Here is a 24,806-nt window from a genome sequence, read left to right on the forward strand (position 1 = left end):
CTTGATATTAAATTGAGACATTGACATGGTAATATTTTGTCTTGATCGAGCGTTTATAATTACCATATGCCAACGCTAAATCCTTCAATTTCTCCCACATCATGAGCTTAAAAAAATGATGACACAGTGACACCTTTTTAACCTGTTTTACCCCTTCCTCAGGCATGAAAACTATTAAGTAAATCCTCTCACATGTTCAAGCAGGTTTCAAGGGAAAGTGGTGAATAGAAGCTTCATTGTTTTATTGTTTGAGGAGGAAGACACCTGTGCTTCGCCATTGTCGCTGGTGTGCCTCTGATATTCACCAGACTAAGATGCTTGGATCTTCTTTGAAGTCTGAGGTACTAACTGTAGAGTCACCAATGCTATCCTGCCAGGGATATTTCTTCAAGCACAGAATAGATATCCACCACCTTTCAAAGGGTTACAATTGAGGTGACATTGAGGTGAATTGCTTTTGAGAACAACTATTGAAAAAACGACTTCTAACAAAAGAAAACAATGTGTTACTTACATTACAAGGAACGACTTCAAGTCTTGACGTCTTTCTGGAAGGTCTCTGTGCCCACCTGAAAAAGATCAATCTGACTGAAGGAGACGTGAAGTCACTGTTTTTTCTGTCACACAAGGCTGCTAATATCTTGAACAAAGGCAATAAGACTCTGAATCATGAAAGAGCTGTCCACCTAAGTTTTTTTAGGGTTGGGATCTACCAGTTTTACAAAAATATCTTTACTCCTTATAGCTAGATATATATTATTATTATTATTACTATTGTTATTATATATAAGTATGGTAACTATATTAAACTATTTGAGCAACATAGGACCCTAAAGACCGAAATATACTCAATCCCTCGCAAAAGGCAGGTCAGCGACAAAACATTTTGTGACTAAATAAATTGACAACTAGTACAGATTTTGTACAGCAGCAATAACCATGGTGACACAGGAGAAGGTAGGCTATGTCTTTATGTTTACTTGTGAGCCAGCTCACATATTTGCTTTTTAAAATTCACTGTTGTGTAGGCTACTTAAACTTCTTCGCTGTTACCTTTTTAATTTTCTTGGTATACTGCCCACGACTTTTGTTGCTATTGCACCTTGCGTATGCGTATTTTAAGGGCCAGGGAGATGTGCACAAACTATGCACCGATCAAATGCTGGGAGCCTACGCGCGGCAACCATTCAGCACATCTAGCTGCCTTAAGTGAGTCCTGTACTGGTACAGCTAGAATATGGAGAGTCTCTTGTGTTTCCTTTGCATCTCAATCCCATCCTGAACTTCATCCAAACACACTTTGTAGAATTCAAAGATATAGAAACCAAACCAGATGTCACATACTTGACCTCTGCCCTGCCTCTTTCTCACAGTTCATTTGTAGCCAATTAGAGTAAACCCTTCTCATCAGGGAACTAGCAGTGATTTCTTTCCCAAGTTTTCTTTCTCTCTTGAACAAACAGTGTTGCAACTTCCTATTTGTGTTGTCACCATCCTCCTTATTGTCTGGCTGTGTTTACTCTCTTTCTACCTCCTAGCCGGCAGGGGTCTGTTGTGCTAGCAGTTAGCATGTTTGTTCCGGGTGTCTTTGTGGCTATGGAGATCAGGATTAGTATTGACAAGCGTTGGATTACAGGCCTCCTGTTGCCATGTCAAAGGTCCACCCTGGCTCCTTTCACCTCCGACCATGGAAGAGAAAAGCATCAATCGTGGGGGTTACCTACCGTCCATGATTCGCTTAAGATGATCATAAAGCTTTTTGAATGATCTGGGTCACTATTCACCCCCCTCCTTTCTCATGAATTATTTTATGGTTTGTGTCCAGTCCTTAGCATGGACGCACCCACAAAATGAGCCCTCAAGATGTTGGCTCTTCACATTGGTTGTTATAAACTAAACCTTCAGATCCATTTCCCTGGACTTAATCCTTGCTGGAGTGTGTGTGTGTGTGTGTGTGTGGGGAGGGGGGTACTTGTATTGTTCTCCTGACAATGGTAAAAAAACGTAATCTGCTGAATTCTTTTTTTTTTATCACTTTGTGTCTATATTGCAGACTTTCTGGCATTTTGAGGAGTTGATAGTGAACTGAGTCCTGAGTTAAAGGGATCTGCTTCATTGGGAAGATCATTTGGGATCCTGGCCATGTTTCTGTGGAAATCTGAGAGGCCAACTGCCTGCGACCATGCAGTGTTGGTCACCACTCTACTACATCCCACCAACGAGCTGCCAGTCAAACTGCGGCCAGACCATTCCTGGGACAGCTGCTCTGATGAGGTGTGTGTGGGTGCGTGTGTGTGTGCATGTGTGTGTGTGTTTGTGTGCATATGTGTGTGTGGTTGAGGGGAAGGGGGGCACAGGAGGAGGCACATCCACCGAAACAGCTGCTCCAGATGTTTCCTCTGGACATGCTCAAGAGAGAGGAATGGGCTGAGGCAAGGAGCATACTGGGCCTAGCCCTAACAGCAAGACTGGGCCCAGCCCAAACAGCAAGACTGGTCCTAACCTTAACAGCAAGACTGGGCGTAGCTGTAACAGCAAGACTGGGCCTAGCTGTAACAGCAAGACTGGTCCTAACCTTAACAGCAAGACTGGGCCTAACCTTAACAGCAAGACTGGGCCTAGCCGTAACAGCAAGACTGGTCCTAACCTTAACAGCAAGACTGGGCCTAGCCCTGACAGCAAGACTGTTCCTAACCTTAACAGCAAGACTGGGCCTAGCTGTAACAGCTAGACTGGTCCTAACCTTAACAGCCAGACTGGGCCTAGCTGTAACAGCAAGACTAGTCCTAACCTTAACAGCAAGACTGGGCCTAACCTTAACAGCAAGACTGGGCCTAGCCCTGACAGCAAGACTGTTCCTAACCTTAACAGCAAGACTGGGCCTAGACCTAACAGCAAGACTGGTCCAAACCTTAACAGCAAGACTGGGCCTAACCTTAACAGCAAAACTGGGCCTAGCTGTAACAGCAAGACTGTTCCTAACCTTAACAGCAAGACTGGGCTTAGCTGTAATAGCAGACTGTTCACTAACCTTAACAGCAAGACTGGGTCTAGCTGTAACAGCAGACTGGGCCTAACCTTAACAGCAAGACTGGTTCTAACCTTAACAGCAAGACTGGTCCTAACCCAAACAGCAAGACTAGGCCTAGCCCTAACTGCAAGACTGAGCCTAACCAAGACAGCACTGCCCTCTTCTGGGGTCACATGAGCCCAGTATTTGATGTCACAGGTCATCAACGAGTACTCAGTTCCAGAGGACAATGGTATAGTGAGCTGTTTAATTTCCAGCTCAGATAGTCTCACAGCAAGTTTATTTACTGAAGTTCTGAAGTGTGGGGCTGATTTACAGACTGTTTTGGTCACTGTCCTGGTAAAAAAAAAAAAACAGGACACTACTGCCCTCTATGTCTGTGCCTGGTAAGAACAATGCACTTGTCCAATTAAAATCCGCTCTATAAGGGTGTGTATGATGTTAGCACTCAATTCTGAAAACAACCCCTTTGAAATTTTTAATGAAACCATTTCTGAAAAACATTTGACGTCATTCGTGACTTTCCGGCACTACAATATTCAATAGTCATGGAGTTGAAACGCAAGACTAGGTATTACAGGTAGTTCATAGATGGGAGAGGGAACAACAGGGAGAGAAAACGTCTGAAAGCGAGAGACGAAGAAAGCAGAGAGATGGAAGACCCCCAACTGAGAGCCCACAATGCCCATCGGGACAGTGCTGCCAAGGCCCTGGTGTGGACCATGCTCTGTGGCTCCTATGGATCTGATGCCATGCTCAATCCCTCCCCCGGTGTTCCTTACTCTGTGCTAGTGGGTCATGCCATTCACAAGGCTAATTGTCATTCTGCCATAGAGGACCTCTAATCATTGGGCTGTTTAACAGTGTTGCGACCTGAGCAGACTACTGATGTTCTCATGGATGCTAGCCTCTAACATACTGTACGGCGCATGCATAGCTACATCATGCAGAAGTTGGCATGCACCTGTTCAAGCACTCAGGGACAACATGTACGGATTTAATCACAAATAAGTGATTGAAGAGTATAAATCCAACGAACTTGAAGTTCCTAGTTTTATGATCCAATGTGTTCTAGCTTTAATGGTCAACAACAAAAGGACTATCATAAGGCATGCAACGTTTGTTTCCTAAGATGAACTAAGATAGAGAACTCTCGGCCCCCCCATCCCCCCACACACACACACATGCCCCCAGACCCTCCTTGTTGCTTATGAAGGTCATGCCATCATCACATGACTTGTTACGACGACTTCCTCCGCCCACAGGGCCTCTCCTTGGTGATCTAACCTGCTCTGGCACTTCTTTACCCCGACCCTTGTTCCTGAGCAGCAGGGGGCTTCCTGGTCTCTCTTCTCTGCCCTCCCTCTCCCCCCCCCCCCCCGTGTCTCTCTCTCTCTGTTCTCTCCCTCTCCCCTTCTCCCTCTCCCTCGAGGGCTCAGACTCTGCCTCCCTTCTCTGGCACATGGTCACTGCAAATCAGAACCTGCCTGGAGTCTCTCTCTCTTTCTTTCTTTCTTTCTTTTTTTCTTTCACTCCCTCTCATTCCCTGACTCGATCTCTTTCTCTACTCTGACACTTTGCTCCGTGCGGAGCAGGAGACTGAAGCTGGCCTTGCTCCCTATCTGTGCGTGTGAACTGTGTGCAGTGCATGGGGGATCCTCCCGGCGTGGTTCAGGGAAGCACGCAGGAGACAATTAGGGACTTCAAAGGCACCCCTCGTGCAGGTGTGAGGGCAGTCTGACACTGCTCTAATCTGAGGGTGGCTTGTCAGTTGCACGCCCCCGTCAAACATGGAACTCCTTTGAAGGTTCTAAGGCACAATAGCAACATCTTCACATGACAAACATCACACCTCGCCCGTCGCAACCCCTGGGCATGTGTACACAGACACGAAGACAGCTACATGCCAACGCACACAACACACACACTTGCGAGAAGGCAAGCATGCAGCCATGCATGAACACACGCGTACTCGGAAACATACGGTGTTTCTACCAGCCAATGCAATAAGATCATAGATGTGCTGTATTTGTGGAGGCTTGCTAAACCCGGGGATTGTGAGAGGTCATGTTTGGCCAGCGTCATGCTGTTAGTGGTTTTAATTATGTTGTTTCATTCAAAACAAGTTTTAATTTTATCCTTATGCCTGTCATTTTCAGAAGTTGTAATTGTTGATTAAGTATTTGGATACAAATTGCCCCCCTGAGAAGATAACTCGTGTCTCATAGGTACACAAACATGGTTTGTGGAGTATTAGTCCCCTGAAGCAGGTGGTATAATGCTTTATTATAGTCTCATAGTAATTAATAATGTTCACCAAGTAATGTCTTACAGGACTGGAGCAACACACACTGTACACAAATTCTCTCTTTCTCTCTCTCTCTCTTTCAATCTCTCTCTCTTTCAATCTCTCTCTCTCTCTTACACGCAAACACACACGCACACACAGTGTGTCCTCATCCCTACAGCCAGACCACGCACAAGGAACTGATCATCCAAACTGAACACGCCCAGTACAAATAGCAACTAGAAGACCATAAACAGAGTGGGGTCTGTGCGGCTAATAAAGAAATGAAGAATGATTGATGAGTCTCGAATACTTCCAAAGAGCAATTAATTCCGGGCTGCTTGTACGTGTGCTGTGTTGAGCATTTACAACCCCCTATTTTACCAATTTAATCATAACAGCACACATTCCCTAAGCCAGACCGAATGATGCTTTTACTTTGTCTAAATATGTGTACTTCGACCAACTTTAGTTTTCGAAGTACTTAAAGGTCGGTTAGACCCTATTTTAAAATGTAGGTTGAACCAGAGCTAGATTTCTCGAGTCTCACAGCTCTGGGCTGAACAAGTTAGTTGTTGCTCTGCTCACATTGACCACCATAGGGCGATATTGAGAAAGAAAGCAACACGCAACACTGTGATGAATTTCCAATTGGGCTTCCCACTAAATTATTGGACAAGTGTACAGTTTGCATTGTTTATAAAGTTCTACTTGGTTGTTCTGCATAGGAATTATGAAATTATGTGGAATCAACGTTGAACACACACACAATGTGGGTCCAAAACTGAAAGCAGTTGAATCGAGGACCTTGAAAATGAAAGCGCACATCCGTGTTGTCGAGAAATTAAAGGGGACGCCAAACTGGGCTCCCATTAAAATATCTGAGCCGACAATTATTGTATGCGTAACTTTTAAGGAAGTTACTCAATCGGGGAAAACACGTTTTAAATGTGTACTTTCATGAAAAAATTAGACAACGAGCACTCCACGAGTCTTTTTCAGGTAAGATTTTGGAACTTATCGGTTGACCATTTCAAATTGACAAACTAATGTTTCGTGACAATCTTCATGAAACTGAACTTCATAATTAGTCTACATTTGACATTTTCAGAATGAATAACACGATGACATCTTCCACGTTAATCCGAAACCTGAACTACAGCATCCGCCGCTCTCTTTCCGACTTTTTGGATCCTCAAGACAGCTGGAAAGAGATACTTGTATCCATAGACAAACCCACAGGCGAACCTAGATACTCACAGCATCATGTAAGGTACAGTAGACTAGGCATGTAGACAGACCATCTCTAAATAGATCTGTTAAAAATGAAACCAAATCATGTTTCTCTCTCTCTCTCTCTCTCTCTCTCTCTCTCTCTCTCTCTCTCTCTCTCTCTCTCTCTCTCTCTCTCTCTCTCTCTGTCTGTCTGTCTGTCTGTCTGTCTGTCTGTCTGTCTTCACTGATCCTTCTTACAGGAGATTTGAAGCATTAATTGCACAGGGGAAAAGTCCAACGATGGAGCTACTGAACGACTGGGGCACATCCAACAGCACAGTTGGAGACCTTGTGGACATTTTACTTAGCCACAAGTTAATGGCTCCAGCCAGTATTCTGTTGCCGGGTAGGATATTAGAGAAAGATAATACGGTCTTCTTCAACTTCACTTTAATATTAGTGTGGGATTGAAGAGAAACGAAATCCCCATTCTCGTTATGTATAAAGTAGCATAACTAACCCAGAATTTTTTTTTTGATTACTTTCCAATATTTCTGTATTTTACACCTGTGTATTTATTATTTACTCTGTCTCTTTTTATTTTTCCTGGCTGGGTCACTAGACAGAGTACAAGCGCAGCCTTCAGCATCTGCTGTTCAGCCAGCCATCTTTGCCAGTGCTACAGAGGAGATCAACAACACTCCAACAACAGCCATGGGAGAGAGTACACAGGTGTCTTTCACCCGAAACACACCTGTGCAGGTTCAGGACGCTGGTGAGTGGAGACAGGTGGACTAACACACAGTTCAACCTTTGTACTCATAATAAGTGTTTGTTTAGCAGATGTTTTTATCCAAAGCAACTTGCAAGGGATATTTGAACCTACAAAGTTCAAATGCTCTATTACTCAGCCATACTTATCCCCCAAACATATACACACAGCACAGAGCATGGTCATTTATTACAAAATACATTTTTCTTTGTTGGTTAACATTCAAAAACCTGTGAAAGGTTTAAAAGTTTGAGACAAAATAGTTTTAGTATGTTCCAGTTTGTGTGAAGACAGCGGCACACAGCAGTCAGTAGATGGCAGTAGATGGTGTGAAATGAAACATTGTCTGAATGAGATGAAGAACAAGCCACAACTGTTAAATATGTCCACCTTTTAGGCTTTTTTAGGTTCTCATTCCATGAGCTGGAGAGGATAACTAAGAAGTTTGATAACCGGACAATGTCAGAAGGTGGTAGAAGGCTTGGTGAAGGCGGCTTCGGGACTGTGTACCAAGGGATCATTGATGAGAAACCTGTGGCAGTTAAGAAACTCCATTCAGTAAGCAGCACATATCTATTACAAAATGTATACACTGTCTGCTAGGTGAACATCCTATTAGCCAATGGCTATCAGGGAGTCAGATGGCTGAGCGGTGAGGGAGTTGGGCTAGTAATCAGAAGGTAGCCGGATCAATTCCCCGCCGTGCCAAATGTTATTGCAAGGCACTTCACCCTACTTGCCTTGCCTAGTCCCTGTACTTACTGTAAATTGCTCTAGAGCGTCTGCTAAATGACTAAATGGAAATGTATGAGACATTCAAGGTATTTTGTTTTAGATGGAGGACATCTCAATGGAAGAATTGAGAGTTCAGTTCAATCAGGAGGTCCAAACTCTGATGACGTGAGTGTCTCTTCTCTACCTGCTGTGTGTGTGACTGGTCTGCTCTGTGGAGACTCACAGGAAGTCCCCGCTTGCTGACTTCCTGCCTATTAATAACCATCACACCTTGTCATAATGCCCAACTGACAAATACATCTATTTAATGAAGCTCTTCCCTTATTCATTTGATTAGGCCGTGTCTCCACCAAAAATGGGTTTGACAAGTTGCTGCACTTAATAGGGAGCCTTCTGGTCATTCTATGGAATGCATAGAATGGTCGTTTTGAAAATGCATGTGTTTCACAACCTCACTGTTGTTTTGTGCAGAGGGTACTGACTGATGACATAATTCTTGTTGCATGCTGAGGGCACTGGTTGATGACATCATTGTTGTTTCCCAGGTTGAGGCACGAGAACTTGGTGGACATGGTTGGGTATTCCTGTGATGATCACTGCCCTTGTTTAGTGTATGCGTACATGTCTAACGGCTCGTTGCTGGACCGACTGGCTTGCTTGGTAAGCTTGGTGCACACATACCATCCCCCCATGCATGCTCTGTAGCACATACACATATATATATGTGTGTGTGTTGTGTTACTACTGTATGTGGTGTTGGAATGTCGTTGTAGGACGGGACCCCCTCTCTCTCCTGGCACAGGAGGTGTCTGATAGCTGTAGGAACAGCCAGGGGTTTGGATTACCTGCACAGAAACCACCATGTTCACAGGGATGTGAAAAGGTAGTATATCTCTACAGATGTTCAATTAGATGATCAATTATATCAACAACATCGAATACAATCGGTTAGCCTATTGACCCAAATCTTTTTTTTTTTTTCCAGTGGAAATATTTTGTTGGATGATAAACTGGTGGCGAAGATCTCCGACTTTGGGCTGACACGGGCTTCGACCACGCGGTCATCATCCACGATGATGACAGAGAGGATTGTGGGTACTACAGCGTACATGGCACCAGAGGCCCTCAGGGGTGAGATCACCCCCAAATCAGACGTCTTCAGCTTTGGAGTGGTGTGTCCTTTTCCCTCTATACATCTCTCAAAACCTAGTACAGTGAACAGATATTATACAGCAACATTTTAACACAAACATAACATAAAATGTAATCTACATACATTCAATCTGCAGTAGCTATAACAAACTACCACACTAAGCTAAAAACCAGTGTTTGCTTTTTAGACCATTACTTAACAATTTGAAGACATCTTAGAAAGACTATGGTAAGAATATTAATGGATACTGAACTGCTGCACAAGCAAAAAGTTGAAAACAAGTGTTAACTCAGCAATTTATCTCTCAGCCAGACTCTTCCAAAACTACTGACACAACATAATTGCTGGACCCTCAAATTGGGGAAAATCATATACACATGTTTAAATCCATGCATGTGGACCAGCCAGTGACATTATCTTCCCTATCTCATCAGTATTTAAAGGTTTAAAGAACGCATTGTGTGACACCACTATAAAGTAGACCAATATGGCGCTTGTCAGCTGTGAGAACCGTAGAGTGGCTGAAATGTGCAGCAGTACAGAACAGATAGATCAGTGGAGTAATAGAGGCCTGGTGTTGTGAAGACAGGTGATTAACCTCAGGTCTCTCTCTGTCATCTCCAGGTGCTTTTAGAAATACTGTCTGGACTCCCGCCAGTCGATGAAAACCGTGACCCGCAGTTTCTAGTAAGCGTCACAATAGCGGCATTCTCCATCGGTCCATGAAGTACATCGTCCTTATTTGCTAATGACGACAAGCGCACTAGTGTAAAAACACCAAAGACTGTTCAGTACCTCTGTCTGCCACTAAATGTTCTGCTGTTGACGACGTGGTTGTTCTTGGTCTCCGCCGTTCTAGATGGAGATGATGGCCGAGATTCAGGAGGAGGAACACACGCTTGAGGACTTTGTAGATAAAAAGATGAGCGACGTGGAGATGCCACAGGTGGAGTGGATCTTCACCCTCGCCGGCAACTGTCTCTGCGACAGGAAGAACAAACGGCCGGTGATCAAACAGGTGGGGGACTTTGCGTGTTCATAGAAAACACTAGTAGATTTCAGTCGGCGGTAATGTGGTTCGTTTACTGCAGAAGAAGCATGCACGACGCCCATCACTGCAAAGCGTAGATCCCTAAAAGCTATGCTGAGAACAGTGAAACAGACAATGCCTTTGATGTCAAGCAGCTATGAATAAACTAAGATATTTCTGGAGGGTTAGAATCCCCATCTGTATAGAGCACATGGATTCTGCTTGAATCTAGTCCTTGTGCTTCCTGTTTTCTAGAGTTAGAGTGCCCCCCCCCCCCCCCCACTGTGTGTAATAAGACACGAAGGCATGTCTGTGTGCATATGTGTCTGTACAAACACTTGATGTTATTTCCCTCCTTTCTGGACAGGTTATGGAAGAGCTTGAAGATCTCATCAAAGGCCTTTCCCCCGAGGAGCAGGAGGGTGAGGCTTAGCAGAAACTGCACAGCTGGGGAGGAGTTTCCCTGGTGCAGTCCCACCTGCAATATGCTGCGATTCTTCACGTGTCTTGTTAAGCTGAATGGTTTTAACAGGGCAATTGTGCTCATGAACTGTGACCAATAAGGTAGCGAAGAAAAATTTATTGAGTATGTATTTGAACTTAAACGTGATTGTTTGCAACAGCGTAATATTGTATAACTAGTGTGAAGGTGATCACAAAAGCGATTCAAGTCATGATTTAAATATTTTATTTACCTTTTAAAAAAATCAACCATTTGAATTAAGAAAAAAAAAAATTAAGACCAAACATGACAGATTTCACTACTATAACCATGACGTCATAGAGAGTGTAAAGGGAATTCCCTTGTCAATGAGGTGAGCGTTTTAACAAGAGTGGTTCATCTAATGTTCATCAGTAGACATGTGACCTTTGTGGCAAAGAAGTCAACATAGGAGCTGCCATCCCTGTTCTTTGACTTCCACATCACTAAAGCTGGATGGCACTGCAGTGCCTCAGTAACTGGAGATTGCTGCTGGAAACTGCTGGAAGCCTCTGTTCTCCAAGTCACATGACCCCAACGGACAACATAGACGGATAAGTACAGACAGACGAGACCTTTAATTACAGAGCACCACAGACATACAGCACTTGCATAGAAAAATAAGTTGTTTCTCAGCAGATGTGTTTTATATAAACCACAGTTTCATAAACAAAAAAAAAGTCACTTGTTTCCTATATATTTAAAAAAAACACTGTATTAAAATTATGAATGACAAGGAATTTCTTTTTTTCTATTTGGACCTCTTCAAAGCTGTGCAGAGACAATCTGTCTCAATTCCCAATGAAACACTTAATTTGACACTGACACAAGGAATGCAGGGACAGATTGCAAGCATGTGAACTGATGGATGGGTTTGGCACAAATTCACATTAGTCGCACTAACATTAACATACTTCTGAAGCCTTTTTTTGTATCTGCAACTACAGTGTAAAAACTCAGACCGTCTCAAATCTAGCCTCCATGACTTTGTCAAATATTTGCGAATGCAGTTAATACATATATACTCCTACAGCTTCCATTTGACAGGCTTACAAATGGAAGTTCTCAAGTGTGTGTTACTCTGCTCGGTTGTCCTTGATGTGCATAGTAGAGTCTCTGGGTGGTGGTGGTGGTGGTGGGTTGAAGGAGATTTCTGAAGGTTGTGTCAAATAAGATTTCTCTCCATCACTTGGTATGTTCCACTGTGGAACACGTGTGTGTTTTGGGGGGAGGGGGCGGTATTCAGTCATCCTCCTCTCCATCTCCAGGGTGTCTGGTTATGCGGCGTCCACCCCTCTTCCCAGCGGGGCCCTTGGGCTTGGCGAAGGCCTGTTTATGGGCATGCTGCTTGGGATGGACCTCTTCGTACAGGAAGTCACCAGTCAGCTCTTCCCCATTTTCTATCTCCAGCTGGGAAGCGACACAGAAACGGCAGTGATCACACCGAGGTCGACCCCCTTAGTGTGCAAAGCTACGGGACTCGGAACAGGAAAACGTCAAAACACGTGTATTGTTCTACTGCTGGAGTGTGTGTGTGTGCTGTGAAGGGCTCCTACCTTCTTTTCAATCTCCACCTGAAGATTGTTTTCCACCATGTCTACAAGGGGGTTCTTGCAACTGGAGTACAGCATCCTCTCCTTGATGCTGCACTTGTACCCAGGCATGGAGTAGATGAACACTGGCAACACGACACAGGCACATTTCCACAAAGCATGAAGAACAAGGGGGTTTGGAGAGTGGCCATCTCTGTCCACCTACTTCATAACCCCCAGACACCCCTGCCTTCACTTTCACCCAGGGTACCGACACTGGGATGTACTTTAATTGTTCTAGAGGTCGTTCGGCAAGTAGCCATGCTAGATTTGAGGCAAGTGTAAAAGCTCTGGGTTGAAAACCATGGCCAAACTTTACAATAAGGTGACACTAAATACCCTGTAACTAAAGGGAAATACATTTTGTAAAAAAGGAAGAGCTATGTAATGAAATGGCATAAACTGTTATCAGTATGTTATTAGAAAGGAAGGCGTAGTATGGGGGGGAGGTGTGAGGGCTGAGTGGATGTTGTGTTACCAAATCAAGATCAATGATAATACACTTGGTTGAGGTTGAGAAAGCCCAACCTCACCCAAACCAAGTTTCACTTGTGTAATAACTTTACGAAACTTTTCAAGTTTACCTGTAGATTCCAGGTAGTCCCCCTCGTGGGAATGTTTATACAGAAAGAAGTGGTAGCGGGCGGTGTCTTTGGGAATGCGCTTCGGCAAGTCTTTCAACTCTGTCGGGTCAGTGTTGGTCAGTCGAATTAGCTCCTTTTCAAAATCTATTTCCTGTTGACAAACAATATTATAATCATAATGTGTGAATGTAACACTTATGCCTGGAGAATATAATTTAGTCAAATGCAGAATCTTTGTTTTATTTTTGAGTCATGAAATACTAAGGGCCTTTTTATGTTCTGATAATTACATTATTCTGGTACAAAAAGGCTGATTGGACAGGGCAGTGCCGGCTGTCCGTCACAGTTATCCCTTTGTCACCAAAATCTGACCCTGTGACACAACCTCTTGAATTTCAATGAGAACAAATGACACAATGTCACACAGACAAAATGCACTGTTGTGTCTGCTAAATAACCCCTTGGCCGAAAATCTCAAGGGGGATTTGTCACGTCAGACAAAAGATGATAGAAAAAGGAAAAACCAACATGGCCGATTCAGCGGACTCGTCAGGCTGAAGCCGGGGGAATCGCACAAGAGATCAAAGAAAGACGAACTAAAGGGAGCTCACAAGTTGTACATAGTTGACTTTCTTGTCCCTGAATCGTTCCAGTGCCTCGACAGCATCTCCGTGCATGGGGAAGGCAACCCCCTGCAGTGTCTGCTGCTTGGTGTCAACGCTGATGTCTGTCTGCACCTGAACACACACACACAATACACACACCAAACACTTACAAAAATGGAATAACAAGACTTTGCAAATACCTTTAGTCGTGTTCATCACACGGGTTGTGCATTGTGGAGTGGAAACCGCTATTTCACTTGAGCACAACTCCCTTGAGATTGGCATTTAAACCTCTCGGTCCCGCAACACTGGAGATGTTACTGGCGCTCTTTTATTGAGCCTGATGAGGCGATGCTTACATCCCCAGCTCGGTTTGGAAAGGGAGGGAGATTATGCTGATAGATTGCACCTATTTTTAGAGCCTTGTTCCCCACTCAGAAGCCAGCCGTGCCTGTGCACACCTATGGCCCTCTGATGGGCCAACCGCATTCTACCAGAGGATTGTGTTTTTTTATTATTTAATTCTATCTACTTAGGAAGAAGACACAGTCTCTCTCACCCGCATGAATGACTGATAAATATTTCAAAGCCTCTTTTGTTCCCACTCACCGCTTAGTTTGTATTATCTTCATAAAACAGCTGGTCAACAGACAGGAATGCAATTCTGACTTCCTGATTTGCTTTCTGCTACTGATTGGCTGCTCTGGAGGGGAGAAGCCTCTAAAAAGACTTCCTTTTATGGTGTGTTAGCTGACAGATCTGGTTTACTTGATCGACTGGGCTCAGGAAGACAATGCAGTTTTCCCTGTAGCAAAGAGTCCTGTTTTGTTTTTTTCCGAAGCACGGCACTGCTTTTCAATGGAGACGGTGAAAGAGTAGAAGCACACTTCTTTGTTTGGTTAAGAAAACCCAAACAATGGAATATATCTAAACAAAAGTGAAATAGTATTGTATCCACTATACCCTGTTTAGCACAGGCCATCACTTTCCAGAGTTCCCTTAATCTTATCAGTGGAGTCAGGTACCAGACAAGGGTGTGACCTTTCCTAAACTTGCACACTCATGAAGAATCAATAGAAAGTATTGAATGACCACACCTCATCAGACTTGGAATAACGGGGCCTATATATGGGCTCATGAACACTTTAGAACAACATGTTTTTGTTCACCAAGCACAACATTCATAAAGCAAAGTTCTGTTACCTTTTCTGAGCTTGTTGTCGACAGGAAGAAACATTGCTAGCCCTCAGTAATAAAAATGTGTCTTCCGCAGTCGACACAAAATTCAAAGCAGATGTATTTTTGGACATCTTGCTGAAACAAACCACTATTATTTTAGTGCTGAAACGGCCCGCTACAACTACTGCGTCTGAGACCACATCTAAAGCCATTACCACACCCTCCACACAGGTTCACATGAATTCAAAACACAACGGAATGACCACTCAAAAAACACGAGCCCCCCCAAATAATAATCTGTGACAACAAATTCAACTACACAAAGAAAGGGCTGCAACTGGGCAAATTCTAAGAAACATCACTCGTATCCACAGGGGAGAGGGAACTACTTAATCTACCTCGCACAGGAAGTGATGATCAGTGTTGTCCTAAAGGTTCCCCTTTGTTCTTTTGGTGAGAAGTCTCAGGAGCTAGCTACTTACCCAGCGTTGTTTGTTGTTGATTTTGTGAAGGTGTGAATCATTTTGGATTCATATTTAATATAATAAAGTTCTGTGTAACGAATTATTGACAAAGGAATTATTTTGAACCCCCCCCCCCCCAAATAGCTTTCTAATCTGTGGGAAACACTGAAGATGGTAGGTGTCAGGAGGCGAGGTGTTTGTGTGTTTAGTACCTGATTTAGTTTAATCTTCCTCATTTCCTCCTCAGCGACCGTGAGGGGCAGAGGAGCCGCCTGGGACATCAGGTACTTCTGATAGCCTTTAAGACACACTTCATCCTAACAGAGAGCAATGCACAATATTAGCCACTCGTTAACCTCAGTCACTGTCACTGACTGAAAAGGTGTGAGAATGGGTTACCAAACATGGGTTTGTTGTATAGCCTCGACTAACCCTTGTGTTGCCAAAGATTTCATCCTTGATGTGTCCACCACCAAACTCTTTCTTCAGTGTGGCCCTGGTAGCAGCATATAACATTTTTGGTCGCACCTGTTTGGAACATAAAATGTGTTTTCTTAATTTACATCATTAGCTGTCTTCCTTTAAATATTGCACGACCATACAATCTGCGGTCTTAACAACTGCCTGCCTCGAATGGGTAGTATTAGTATGTGTAAAATAGTCCTAACCATTTTACGCACCAATTTAATAAGGAATATCTCAGCTCCAGCAGAAATGGGATATCACACAGCTACAGGACACGTGCAACAGTTTTGAAATCTCTGGGGCGTCCAGACAAGCCTGAACCGGTGTCCCTCTCTGCCTTGCATTCTGAGTAGGAATGCCTAATCCTGCCTGCCTGCCTGTCTGTCTGGTGAAGGAGCCTCTCCACCCATGCACACCTCTGCCACGCAACTCTCTCCCCTCTGCTGCTACAGTCTTCATTACTGCACACGCCTTGCACTCTCTTGTCACTTAATTCACTGTGAAGTGTGTTCTGAGATTCACTTTTGGCGAGAGCAGCGTTCGCCTCTGCACGGCGAACAACGCAGCACGCCACACAAGGAGTCGGAATCTGACAAGGGTCTGCATGTGGAGGAAGGAGGGCGTCGCTGACACAACTGTGCTACCTCATCTGCACGAAGAAGCTATGCTTAGAGAAACAGAGGTAGGTCTAGCTCAGTGGTTAGAGCACCAGACTGCAGATCAAGAGCTCACAGGTTCAAATCCTCTGTCACATTTGGATTAAAAACGGCTGCTAAAATGAACACATTGAAATGAACATTCTAGAAGCTGGGATGGGCAGCTTACAGGAGCGTGGTCAGGAGACCAGGCCAAGAAGATCCACTCGTAGCCCTGGTTGTTGGTGGAGTCGAGGCGGTATAAGATGTAACATGGCATATCATCCTCCAGCAGAGGCAGAACTAACGAGTCATACCCATGGTCCCATGTCGTTGATGCTTGCCTGGTTTCACCCAGCGCTAACTGCTCTGAAACATACAACATATTTGGATTTTTATGTAACAGACAGACATATGTTTTGTTGGTTTTTATTTTACAGGATAGGTTAGAATGAAGGATATTCTGTACCATTTTTTTAAAAGAACATTATATTTAATTGACTTACCATCCTCGATCACAATTTTGAGGACTCGATATTGGTCTCCACTTTTTGCATTAGCAAATATGTTCTTTACGTCCTCACCAGCTGTGCAACATAATTGAATGTGTTAGTGTATTTCAATCAATGGCAACCAATCAGCGCAAACATATGAACTAGTATCAACAGACTGCATCTACCATTTATTCTTCAATGTTCTGAATAATTTTATTGTCTAAGATTTTTACATTTGGTTGGTTTCACTCAAAATAATGCTTCCAAAATTGTGTTTGCAGTGTGGAGTTCATTTCAAACGCCAATTCAAATAAAATGTTAAACTTCACAAACCGTGCACTTATTTTGCCATTTAGCTGGTATACAAAGGCAATGTCTATCACTGTTTTTTTTCAGATTAATTCCTCAATCTAGTCAAGGTAGAGCATAGTCAAGGCAGAGCATATGAAGAAGTATTTAGGCCTTTCTCTGGCCACAGCCAAACGAAATACCTCTTTCATTCAATCATCCATAAATGTAATGTAATTAGTGACTTCAAACTTCTTTCTTTCCAATGGAAGTTAACTATAAAACGGTGAGTACTGTTGATCAAACAGTAACGACAACATGCAGTGAAGATCACTATGTTGATAAACAGATTAACTTGTTTCGCGCTCGGCATTCTAATTAGCAATCTCCTCGCGCAGCAACCTGTCAAAAGTCCCCTTCTCACACAATGCCACTACTTGCTAAGACATTGCACTGATCATGTATTTCACTTAACTCATTAATAATATTCAATGTATCTCACAATGCACGGCATTAGGGTTAGATGAAATAGCTAGGAAGCAGCAATATCCATGTACAGGTAACTCGTCCAGCTCTCGTGTTTAACATTTTCGATTTAGTGTGGGCCAACTCAGCTGTTTGAATGAAGGCGTTGCCCAACCATTTCTGTCAACGATACTTTTCACGCGTATAGCTAGCTACTAACATGAACTAGGAATACATTACAATAGCCAAATGTGTCAACCGAATACATTCGCTTTCAGGCAAACCAAGACAGTCCACTGAATCAATGCTAATCGAAATCACTGCTAACAGCAAGCTAGCTAGCAAGCTAGCTAGACATCGTCTGCAATAGGGTAAAATTGAATCCGTGCACACTCGTCCACACAGCTCAGTCGGTTGCAGTGAGCTGTCTGTTGCAGTTAATAGTACACCGACCATAAAGTTCAAATGTGCCAAGGAAACTATTATTAATATTCGTAACATAGCTACCTTGTATTCCCGTTTGATGTGACATAGTGCCTTTTGGTTTTTATCGAAAGAGTGGATGAAGCTGATGAGGAAAAGCAGAGTGAGGAAGTAGGAAATGGACTACAGTAACACGATCCGTACTCTAAATGTCGTCATCAGTCTTCTGGTCACATGGCGATGAAGCGTTTATGAATGATAGTTTCAAATGTCTTTAAATTAAAACCATATAAGTCATATTGGTCCTGCCAGTTTAGAGTGAGTTATTAATCATGTGTCATAAAATTTTTCTTGCTCTACACTATTGAATGCATTAAAATCACCTGCCGTATTCCCACTCTTGGCCCAAGACCCAATTACTCTTCGTTTTTATTCCTCGATTATGTAAAATTCATGAATGTCATATGATCTGATTTCTTTCTAAATATGCTGTATTGAATCAGATGCCGTGTTAACCTATTTGATTTGGTGTTGACTGATGGACAGTCTGTCATTTGGGTCAGAACTAATTTAGTAATCATTTGGGCCATAACTAAAATCCTATATTGAATATTTGACATTAAATGTAAAATTAATCCTGTTGTAGAATTGTGTTCACCCTAATAGACATGCCTATATTAACTCGACATTTGAGACGAAATATCTGTGGTAAAGATTAGGGAACAGGTTTATTTAATGCTTCCTGTTTCCTTCCTCTCCTCCACTCAATATAAATAAATATATCTGCCCTAACAAAATATCCCCGCTGCCCGTGGGAAGCTCCATGGATTTGTTACATTGCATTGAGCTGATGGTATGCAGTCGCCGCGGGAATAGCATCCATCAAGGGATCTCCAGCATCCTAGACACAGACCAGCGAGCCGCTCCAGCCGTGCTGACCAAGCACCTCGTCACTGCTCGTAGCTGCATGGCCGGCCAGCACAATAGAAGAGGATTTGGGGGTGTCACTGATTTAACAACAACAGGTCGTATGGATAATCCTGTCACAGTCGAGCCAGACGAGTTTCCCTCTGTCGTCGGTGAAGATGATTAGAGCGCCGCTGTCTGCTCACGGGGCTTGATGAAGATGCAAAGAGAGCCGTGTGGGAGCGGGGCTTCTCGTCCCAAAAACAACGATTGACAGGGAAGCGTTAACCAGCGCGGAGCAGGTAAGTGTATGTGGTTGTGTGTCAGTATTTGTATCTAGATCAAATACGGACGCTGACATTTTTCATGAAATCTACAGTAATTGTAGGCTAGTATACACCGCGGATTGGATTGTTCAGTTGTGTAATCACATAAATCTAGTCGGGTTTGAAAACCCCATGGATCAAGTGTTAGAGGAGAGCCAGATTTGCTGTGGTTTCACAAAACATAGTCTAGCCGTGGCAACAAAGGGGAGAATGATGCATGTCTTATTATTATTATTTTTTTTTTTGATTGAGCTTGTAAGGCACTGTGAAGGCAGACTTAAAAATAAGAGAGCTATAGCACAGTGTTTCCTGTAGTGTTTTGATTATCTTCTTTCTTATTGGTCACTACATGGCCAGATGCAATTCTTAAGGTGGTCCAGATAAAAACACTGTTAGAGCAAGGGCATGGAGTTTCAGTGAATGACCATATCCCACATTATTTCCATGCAGATGGGCAATGATGATGAATTGTCCCAATTTAAATGAAAAGGGGTCCTTGAGAATTACACTTAAACACGTGTGACAGCATGTTGGTGTGTATCTACTGGGAGCTATAACACCAACAACTAAGGTAGCACATTATACCAAGACTAACAGGATGCCTGTGGGATTCAATACCCCCAGAGAAGTTGGAAGAAGGTCTATTTCTAGGGCATGACATCATACCAAATTCACACTGTGGCTATTTTGGGAATCGGTGTCGGAGGAGGTAGCCGGAATGGGAAGGCCAGAGATGGTAGGGCCGTTTGTGGTGTTGAGGGAGGTGGACTTCTTGGATGAATACTTGTGGATTTAAAAATACTGAGGCCTGGCTGTTGGAAGTTATTTAAGACTGCACTGCCTGGCAGCCCCAGAACCCATAAACATCATGGCACCAGTCATTAGAGGAAGGAAAACAGGCAGGTACTTAATGCTAGCAGCAGCCATTTGGTACAAGGAGTCTTAGGCTACAAAAGGCTGCTTTGTTCAGGTAGGACAGTTTATCCCACTGTTTGATTGATTATATATAGCCTAACAGGCTACAAATATAAATAATTAGTAAGTATTTGATCTTTTGGATTTTGATAATTTAACTTTTGATAGGTTCTTCATAGTTAGTAAACTGAAAAAATATTGAACTTCCACATGTGGGCTACTACTGTGTTGATTGTTGGGTGCCTATGAACACTAAGTCTTATTGTGATTTCACTCTGAATACTTGTGTTAAAAACCCATGAACAGTATGAACAGTCTGCATTTAGAATAATCCTAGCCTGAACGGAACTCATGAAATTTGCACAGTAATCTGCTGCAGATTTGGTGATAATCTCTCTGCAAAAACCATTCTCCTCTCATGGCCTCTTCTCTGTCCTTCTCTTCTCTTCCCTCCTATCCTATCCTATCCCCTCCTCTTCTGTTCTGTTCTGTTCTCTCCTCTCTTCTCTGTCCTCTTCTCTCGTTCCCATCTCAGGTAGACTGTGGCTGGCTCCCTCAGGATGGAAATTGATGCACGTTTCCGCTACTATTTCCAGCACCCCTGGTCTCGTTTGTTCGTGGCGTACCTCGTGACGTTCTGCAACTTCCTCATCTTCGCAGAGGACCCCATCTCCCACAGTCAGACTGAGGCCCACATGGTCGTGGTGGGCCACTGTTTCTCCTTTGTGGTGAGCAAGTACCCAGGCGGAGGATGGAATGTCTTCAAAGTGCTGTTATGGATTCTGGCCATCATCACTGGCCTGTTTGCTGGAAAGTTTATATTCCACCGGCGGCTCTTTGGTAAGTCATGTGTGGCCCGATGTGGAATGCAGAGTCATACAGAAAGGTTCTCATAAGGGGTTCTGCTACTGTACTGTGAAAGGAAGCACTCTGGTAATGAAGGCAAAGCACAAACCCACGTACTCATTCCTTCAGCCTAATCATTTTGTTTCATTGCGATTTGCTTTCCCCTTCCATGATTCCCCTCATTGCACCCACATGCTACTGTGCCTACCTCACTCCTCTCCCTTCACCCTCCTGCCACCCCTCTCCGCCCAGCACAGCTCTCTCCTTCCACGTCCAACTCCACCCTTCTCCCCAGCTCATTCTCTCCAACTTGCCGCAACCCTGACAACCCTCACCCCACTCCCTGATGTCGGGAAGAGGCTTCCTTGACTTCTTGTGACTCACTCCTTCCATTATTTCAGCCTAGATATAAGCATGCTGAGCTATCTGCGCCCAGTCTGTTCCTCGGATGAGCTGTTAATGACTATAATTAGTTGGGGTCACAGAGTGAGGGATTTTTTTCCGTCATCTCTGAGTGACTGGCGGTCTCCACTGACCGTAAATAGAAGGTGGAGATCATGGCTCTCTGTAAATGTAAAATGGTGCAGTGTTGTGGCCCGGGTGTCAATGCTTTGGTAGATTGATGGGAAACTTGTAAAGTTTGTGCGCTTTTAGAAGGATTTTAATAGAACGTTCAACAAAACAGAGACTCTCGAGCCTTGTTGCATACTTACACTTTGCTTAGTAGAAGGACTCATGCACTGAGTATCATCTAAGATTCATTTTCCAAACAATGGCCACTTTGACAAACCTCTTTGACATAGATGTTTTTTTACAATTCTTCTGACCACGACATGGATTTCAGTGGAGCCAAGCTTTCAGTTTGGATGTGCTCCGAGGGCATAATGCTAGGGAGGAGAGAGGACAGAGAGCAGACCTCAGGCTGTAGCCAGGTAAAGACTAATGCAATTCGTGAGCCCTGGTATTGCAAAGGGTGGGGATTGAGAGCAGGAGGAACAGATGGTGTGTGTGTGTATGTGTGTGTGTGTGTGTGTGTGGATGTACATGCGTGTGTGTGTGAAAAAGAGAGTTTGTACAGGCACATTTGAGTGTTTGTATGAGTGCTTGTATGATTAAGCAAGGCTGTAAGAGAGTGAGGCATGGCAGCATGGACAGGGAGAGAGAGAGAGATGGACGGCACTGTTGGAAAAGAGCTTTTCAGTTCAACATTATTTCAAGGCTGTTACGTAATCCCTAAAATGCAAGATGAGCAGACCACAGGCCTCAGTGAGTGACTGTACTGTACATCGAGATACCATCCATTATGGATCATTGAAACAAGCAAAGAGCCACTCCCCAGACTACTGCACACCCCGGTGCTCCCACTTCCCAATAGCAAGCACTCTGCAGTCTTCCCTTCTTATCCATTGTGTAGGCACACTTAGCTATGTGTAATATCTCACTGACCAAAATGAAGAAATGTGAAAGATTCTAAATTGATGGTGGTTTAGGGTCATCATTCTTGCTGAAGTCAAGTTTCATATAGTGGGTATTTGTCGTGTTTGTGTGTTTTTGAACAAATGAAGGATTCTTGCGTAACGCCGAATGGATTAACCAAGCTGTTGTTTGCAGGCATGTTATTTAAACAATTTGTAACCAAACAGAGATCTACACATTGTTTGTTTCGCTGACACATTCACTGAATCATTTATCATTCATGTTGGCCTAGAAAAATCTGCATTTCATCCACTCATTTTACGGCAAATTACACCACCTCCTCCCACTGGCCATGTTGCTGTTTTCACAGAGCACTAAGCGCAATATGTGATTTCACCAGAGGGCACTCAAACATGAAGCTCATTTATGACAAAATGCATTCCAAATAAACACTCTTTTGTGGAATGAGCTGTGGCTCGGCTGGCTTCATCCTGAACAAGAACAGAAGGTGATGAATGCTAACTGACAGACTATGTGGGTTAAGACCAGCCCGAGGCACACGGACACCCTGGAATGCTTCTCAGAGACACCCCTGGCTGTGTGTCACTCTGTTGAGTGGCATGTCTCCTTGTATGTCTCCTTGTCCCCTTAGCAGGATGGCTGTGTCTGTCCCTTTGTCCTAACAAGAGCAGTACATTGGGGTTTGTTGGTTCTCGTAAACTGTAGCTTGTATGTTTTATGGAATCACCCTTCAGATGCCAAACTATGTATCTTAATTTATGTCTCGTTTTTTTGCTTCTCCCAATCAGAGGATTGCCTCTAAGTGAGTGTACTGTTTTGGTCCACAAAGCCAACTCATTGCTTCTAGTCTGTTATACTGGTCCATTACAGTTGGCCAACAAGATTTTTGGCCTGACATTACTTGCGCACTAGATAATGAAAAGCAGTCAATTTTATTTTGTGCTGCATTGACTTTAGCATAAACATAATGTTTGCATCTCCCTTTTTGCCAGGCTTTGTGCTTCTCTTCCAACATGACTAAATGTAAGTTGTTCATGAGCAAACATCAGCATTCGTTTTTTGAATTTTTTACGACGTTGATGAAAAAGTCTCCAGACATCTATTTCCCTCTGATCACTGAAGTGGTTCTCCTGATGAATCCAAACCCCTGGGACCTGTGATCCTCATGCAGGAGGTGACAGTAACCACGACCCCCCTGCCGCGTTCCAGTGTGCTGAGAACATGGAGCCTGTTGTGTCGTGCTGAACGCAGCTCTCCTCTGTGGAAGTCCGCTCCCCTTGATCCTTAACCGTAGCCCCAGGGATGCCATCTGGGCCCTGTCACATCACATGTCGTTACAGTGGTACGTTGTGGCTGAGAACACTATGTGGCATTATGACTGGGGGTTGGAGTGTGTGTGTGTGTGAAAGAGTGTTTGTGTGTGTGTGTGTGTATGTGCTATATGCACTTGGATGAGAGGAAGGTGTGTATTTGTTTGCACTGCATACATGGACATTGTCTGCATACAATATGCGTTCATTACATATTAATGTGCGTGGGGAAAGTCTGGTAACAGTGAATATCAGGCTTAACACAGTGACATGACCTTTTCACCACCCCTGTCATTAGCTTTCTTTAATAAAACGACCTCAGTGCAAGCCTCTGTTAGTTTGACTGGAGAGGTTTCCCTCTCACAGTAAATAATAGAGGGCTGCTGGTGCCAGGGAAAGACAGCGCCCCTGTGGCTTAATGCTTAATTTACACTGCTGCACTTTCACACATGCACCAGTAGACTGAGGCTGGATTTAGACTGATGTTTCTCAATGCAGTATTGATGTGTGCGCAGCGGAGCGTCAAACCTTCTGGAACCCACTCGAACCTGAGAAATGTGTACTCACCTCTGCCCACATTGCCATGTTGCCGTTCTGATGCTTTTCGCCCTCTCAACTATATATGTTAGGTTTGTAGAGAGCTTCAATTATATGTCGACTTCAAAATCGATGTCCTCAGTGTGTCCATTACCCTTAAAGTATCCTGCTTCCTGTTTTAGTCATGTCTCCTCCAGTCAATGGCAGAAGCTGAGGAGGTTTGTCTTCATCGCTCGTCTACTCAAACCCCTTTTCTCCCCGTGGACAATAGTCTCTTTGGTAGCTTTCATCATCTTTCATCATCATCTTGGGATCCCTTCTTTGTTTATCTTATGTTGAAGCAATCAATGTCATTGTTAAATTGAATACTTCATTCCAAAAGTAAACATACTGAACTGTCATTCAGCTTTGAATGATTAAAGAAAAGAAAAAAAAAATGATTAAAGGCTGAAGCAAACATGTAGCTGTTTGCCAAAAGTAAAGATGGAGAGAGTGGGCGAGAGGGAAAGATAAGAGAGGGGAGAAAAGAGAGATGACACTGAATGGATTTGGCAAAGGAAATTAAGCTTGTTTGCTTAAGATGAAAAGAATCCTGAGTATACAGCTCTTGTCCTTGCCCTAAAGAACTGAG

General features: G+C 43.6%; 3 protein-coding genes across 6 annotated transcripts in view; 2 read left to right on the forward strand and 1 right to left on the reverse strand.

The window, feature by feature from the left end:
- Positions 1 to 6,226: 6,226 nt before the first annotated feature.
- irak4 (interleukin-1 receptor-associated kinase 4) lies at positions 6,227 to 11,440 on the forward strand. Of its 3 annotated transcripts, XM_084671739.1 has the most exons (12): positions 6,227 to 6,320; positions 6,430 to 6,591; positions 6,794 to 6,939; positions 7,156 to 7,308; positions 7,703 to 7,863; positions 8,141 to 8,205; positions 8,586 to 8,700; positions 8,814 to 8,923; positions 9,026 to 9,212; positions 9,818 to 9,880; positions 10,053 to 10,211; positions 10,591 to 11,440. In XM_084671739.1, the coding sequence occupies exons 2-12, from the start codon at positions 6,431 to 6,433 to the stop codon at positions 10,654 to 10,656; spliced, it is 1,386 nt and encodes a 461-aa protein (XP_084527865.1). In that variant the 5' UTR covers positions 6,227 to 6,320; position 6,430; the 3' UTR covers positions 10,657 to 11,440. The 3 variants fall into 3 exon arrangements, with proteins under 3 accessions (XP_084527865.1, XP_084527867.1, XP_084527866.1); XM_084671741.1 differs by lacking the exon at positions 10,591 to 11,440 and having other exon boundaries at positions 9,026 to 9,171; positions 10,053 to 10,192; XM_084671740.1 differs by lacking the exon at positions 6,227 to 6,320 and having other exon boundaries at positions 6,464 to 6,586.
- Positions 10,895 to 18,097, reverse strand: twf1a (twinfilin actin-binding protein 1a). The gene is made up of 9 exons (XM_084671742.1): positions 17,983 to 18,097; positions 16,735 to 16,815; positions 16,419 to 16,597; positions 15,561 to 15,656; positions 15,341 to 15,445; positions 13,492 to 13,617; positions 12,881 to 13,031; positions 12,261 to 12,382; positions 10,895 to 12,114 (listed from the first exon to the last, which is right to left on the reverse strand). The coding sequence occupies exons 1-9, from the start codon at positions 18,005 to 18,007 to the stop codon at positions 11,947 to 11,949; spliced, it is 1,053 nt and encodes a 350-aa protein (XP_084527868.1). The 5' UTR covers positions 18,008 to 18,097; the 3' UTR covers positions 10,895 to 11,946.
- Positions 18,098 to 18,777: 680 nt separating this feature from the next.
- The window catches only part of tmem117 (transmembrane protein 117), a 30,060-nt gene continuing 24,031 nt past the window's right edge, over positions 18,778 to 24,806 (forward strand). The window contains exons 1-2 of one of the 2 annotated variants that reach the window (XM_084672980.1): positions 18,778 to 19,106; positions 20,581 to 20,885. In XM_084672980.1, coding sequence (XP_084529106.1) covers positions 20,606 to 20,885 — 280 coding nt within the window. In that variant the 5' untranslated portion in view covers positions 18,778 to 19,106; positions 20,581 to 20,605. Of the gene's footprint in view, positions 19,107 to 19,994; positions 20,101 to 20,580; positions 20,886 to 24,806 lie in introns of those variants that run through there. The other variant, XM_084672979.1, reaches the window with a different exon arrangement.

This window comes from Hypomesus nipponensis, chromosome 14 (assembly GCF_054491055.1).
Source record: "Hypomesus nipponensis isolate SF chromosome 14, ASM5449105v1, whole genome shotgun sequence".
Classification (NCBI taxonomy): domain Eukaryota; kingdom Metazoa; phylum Chordata; class Actinopteri; order Osmeriformes; family Osmeridae; genus Hypomesus; species Hypomesus nipponensis.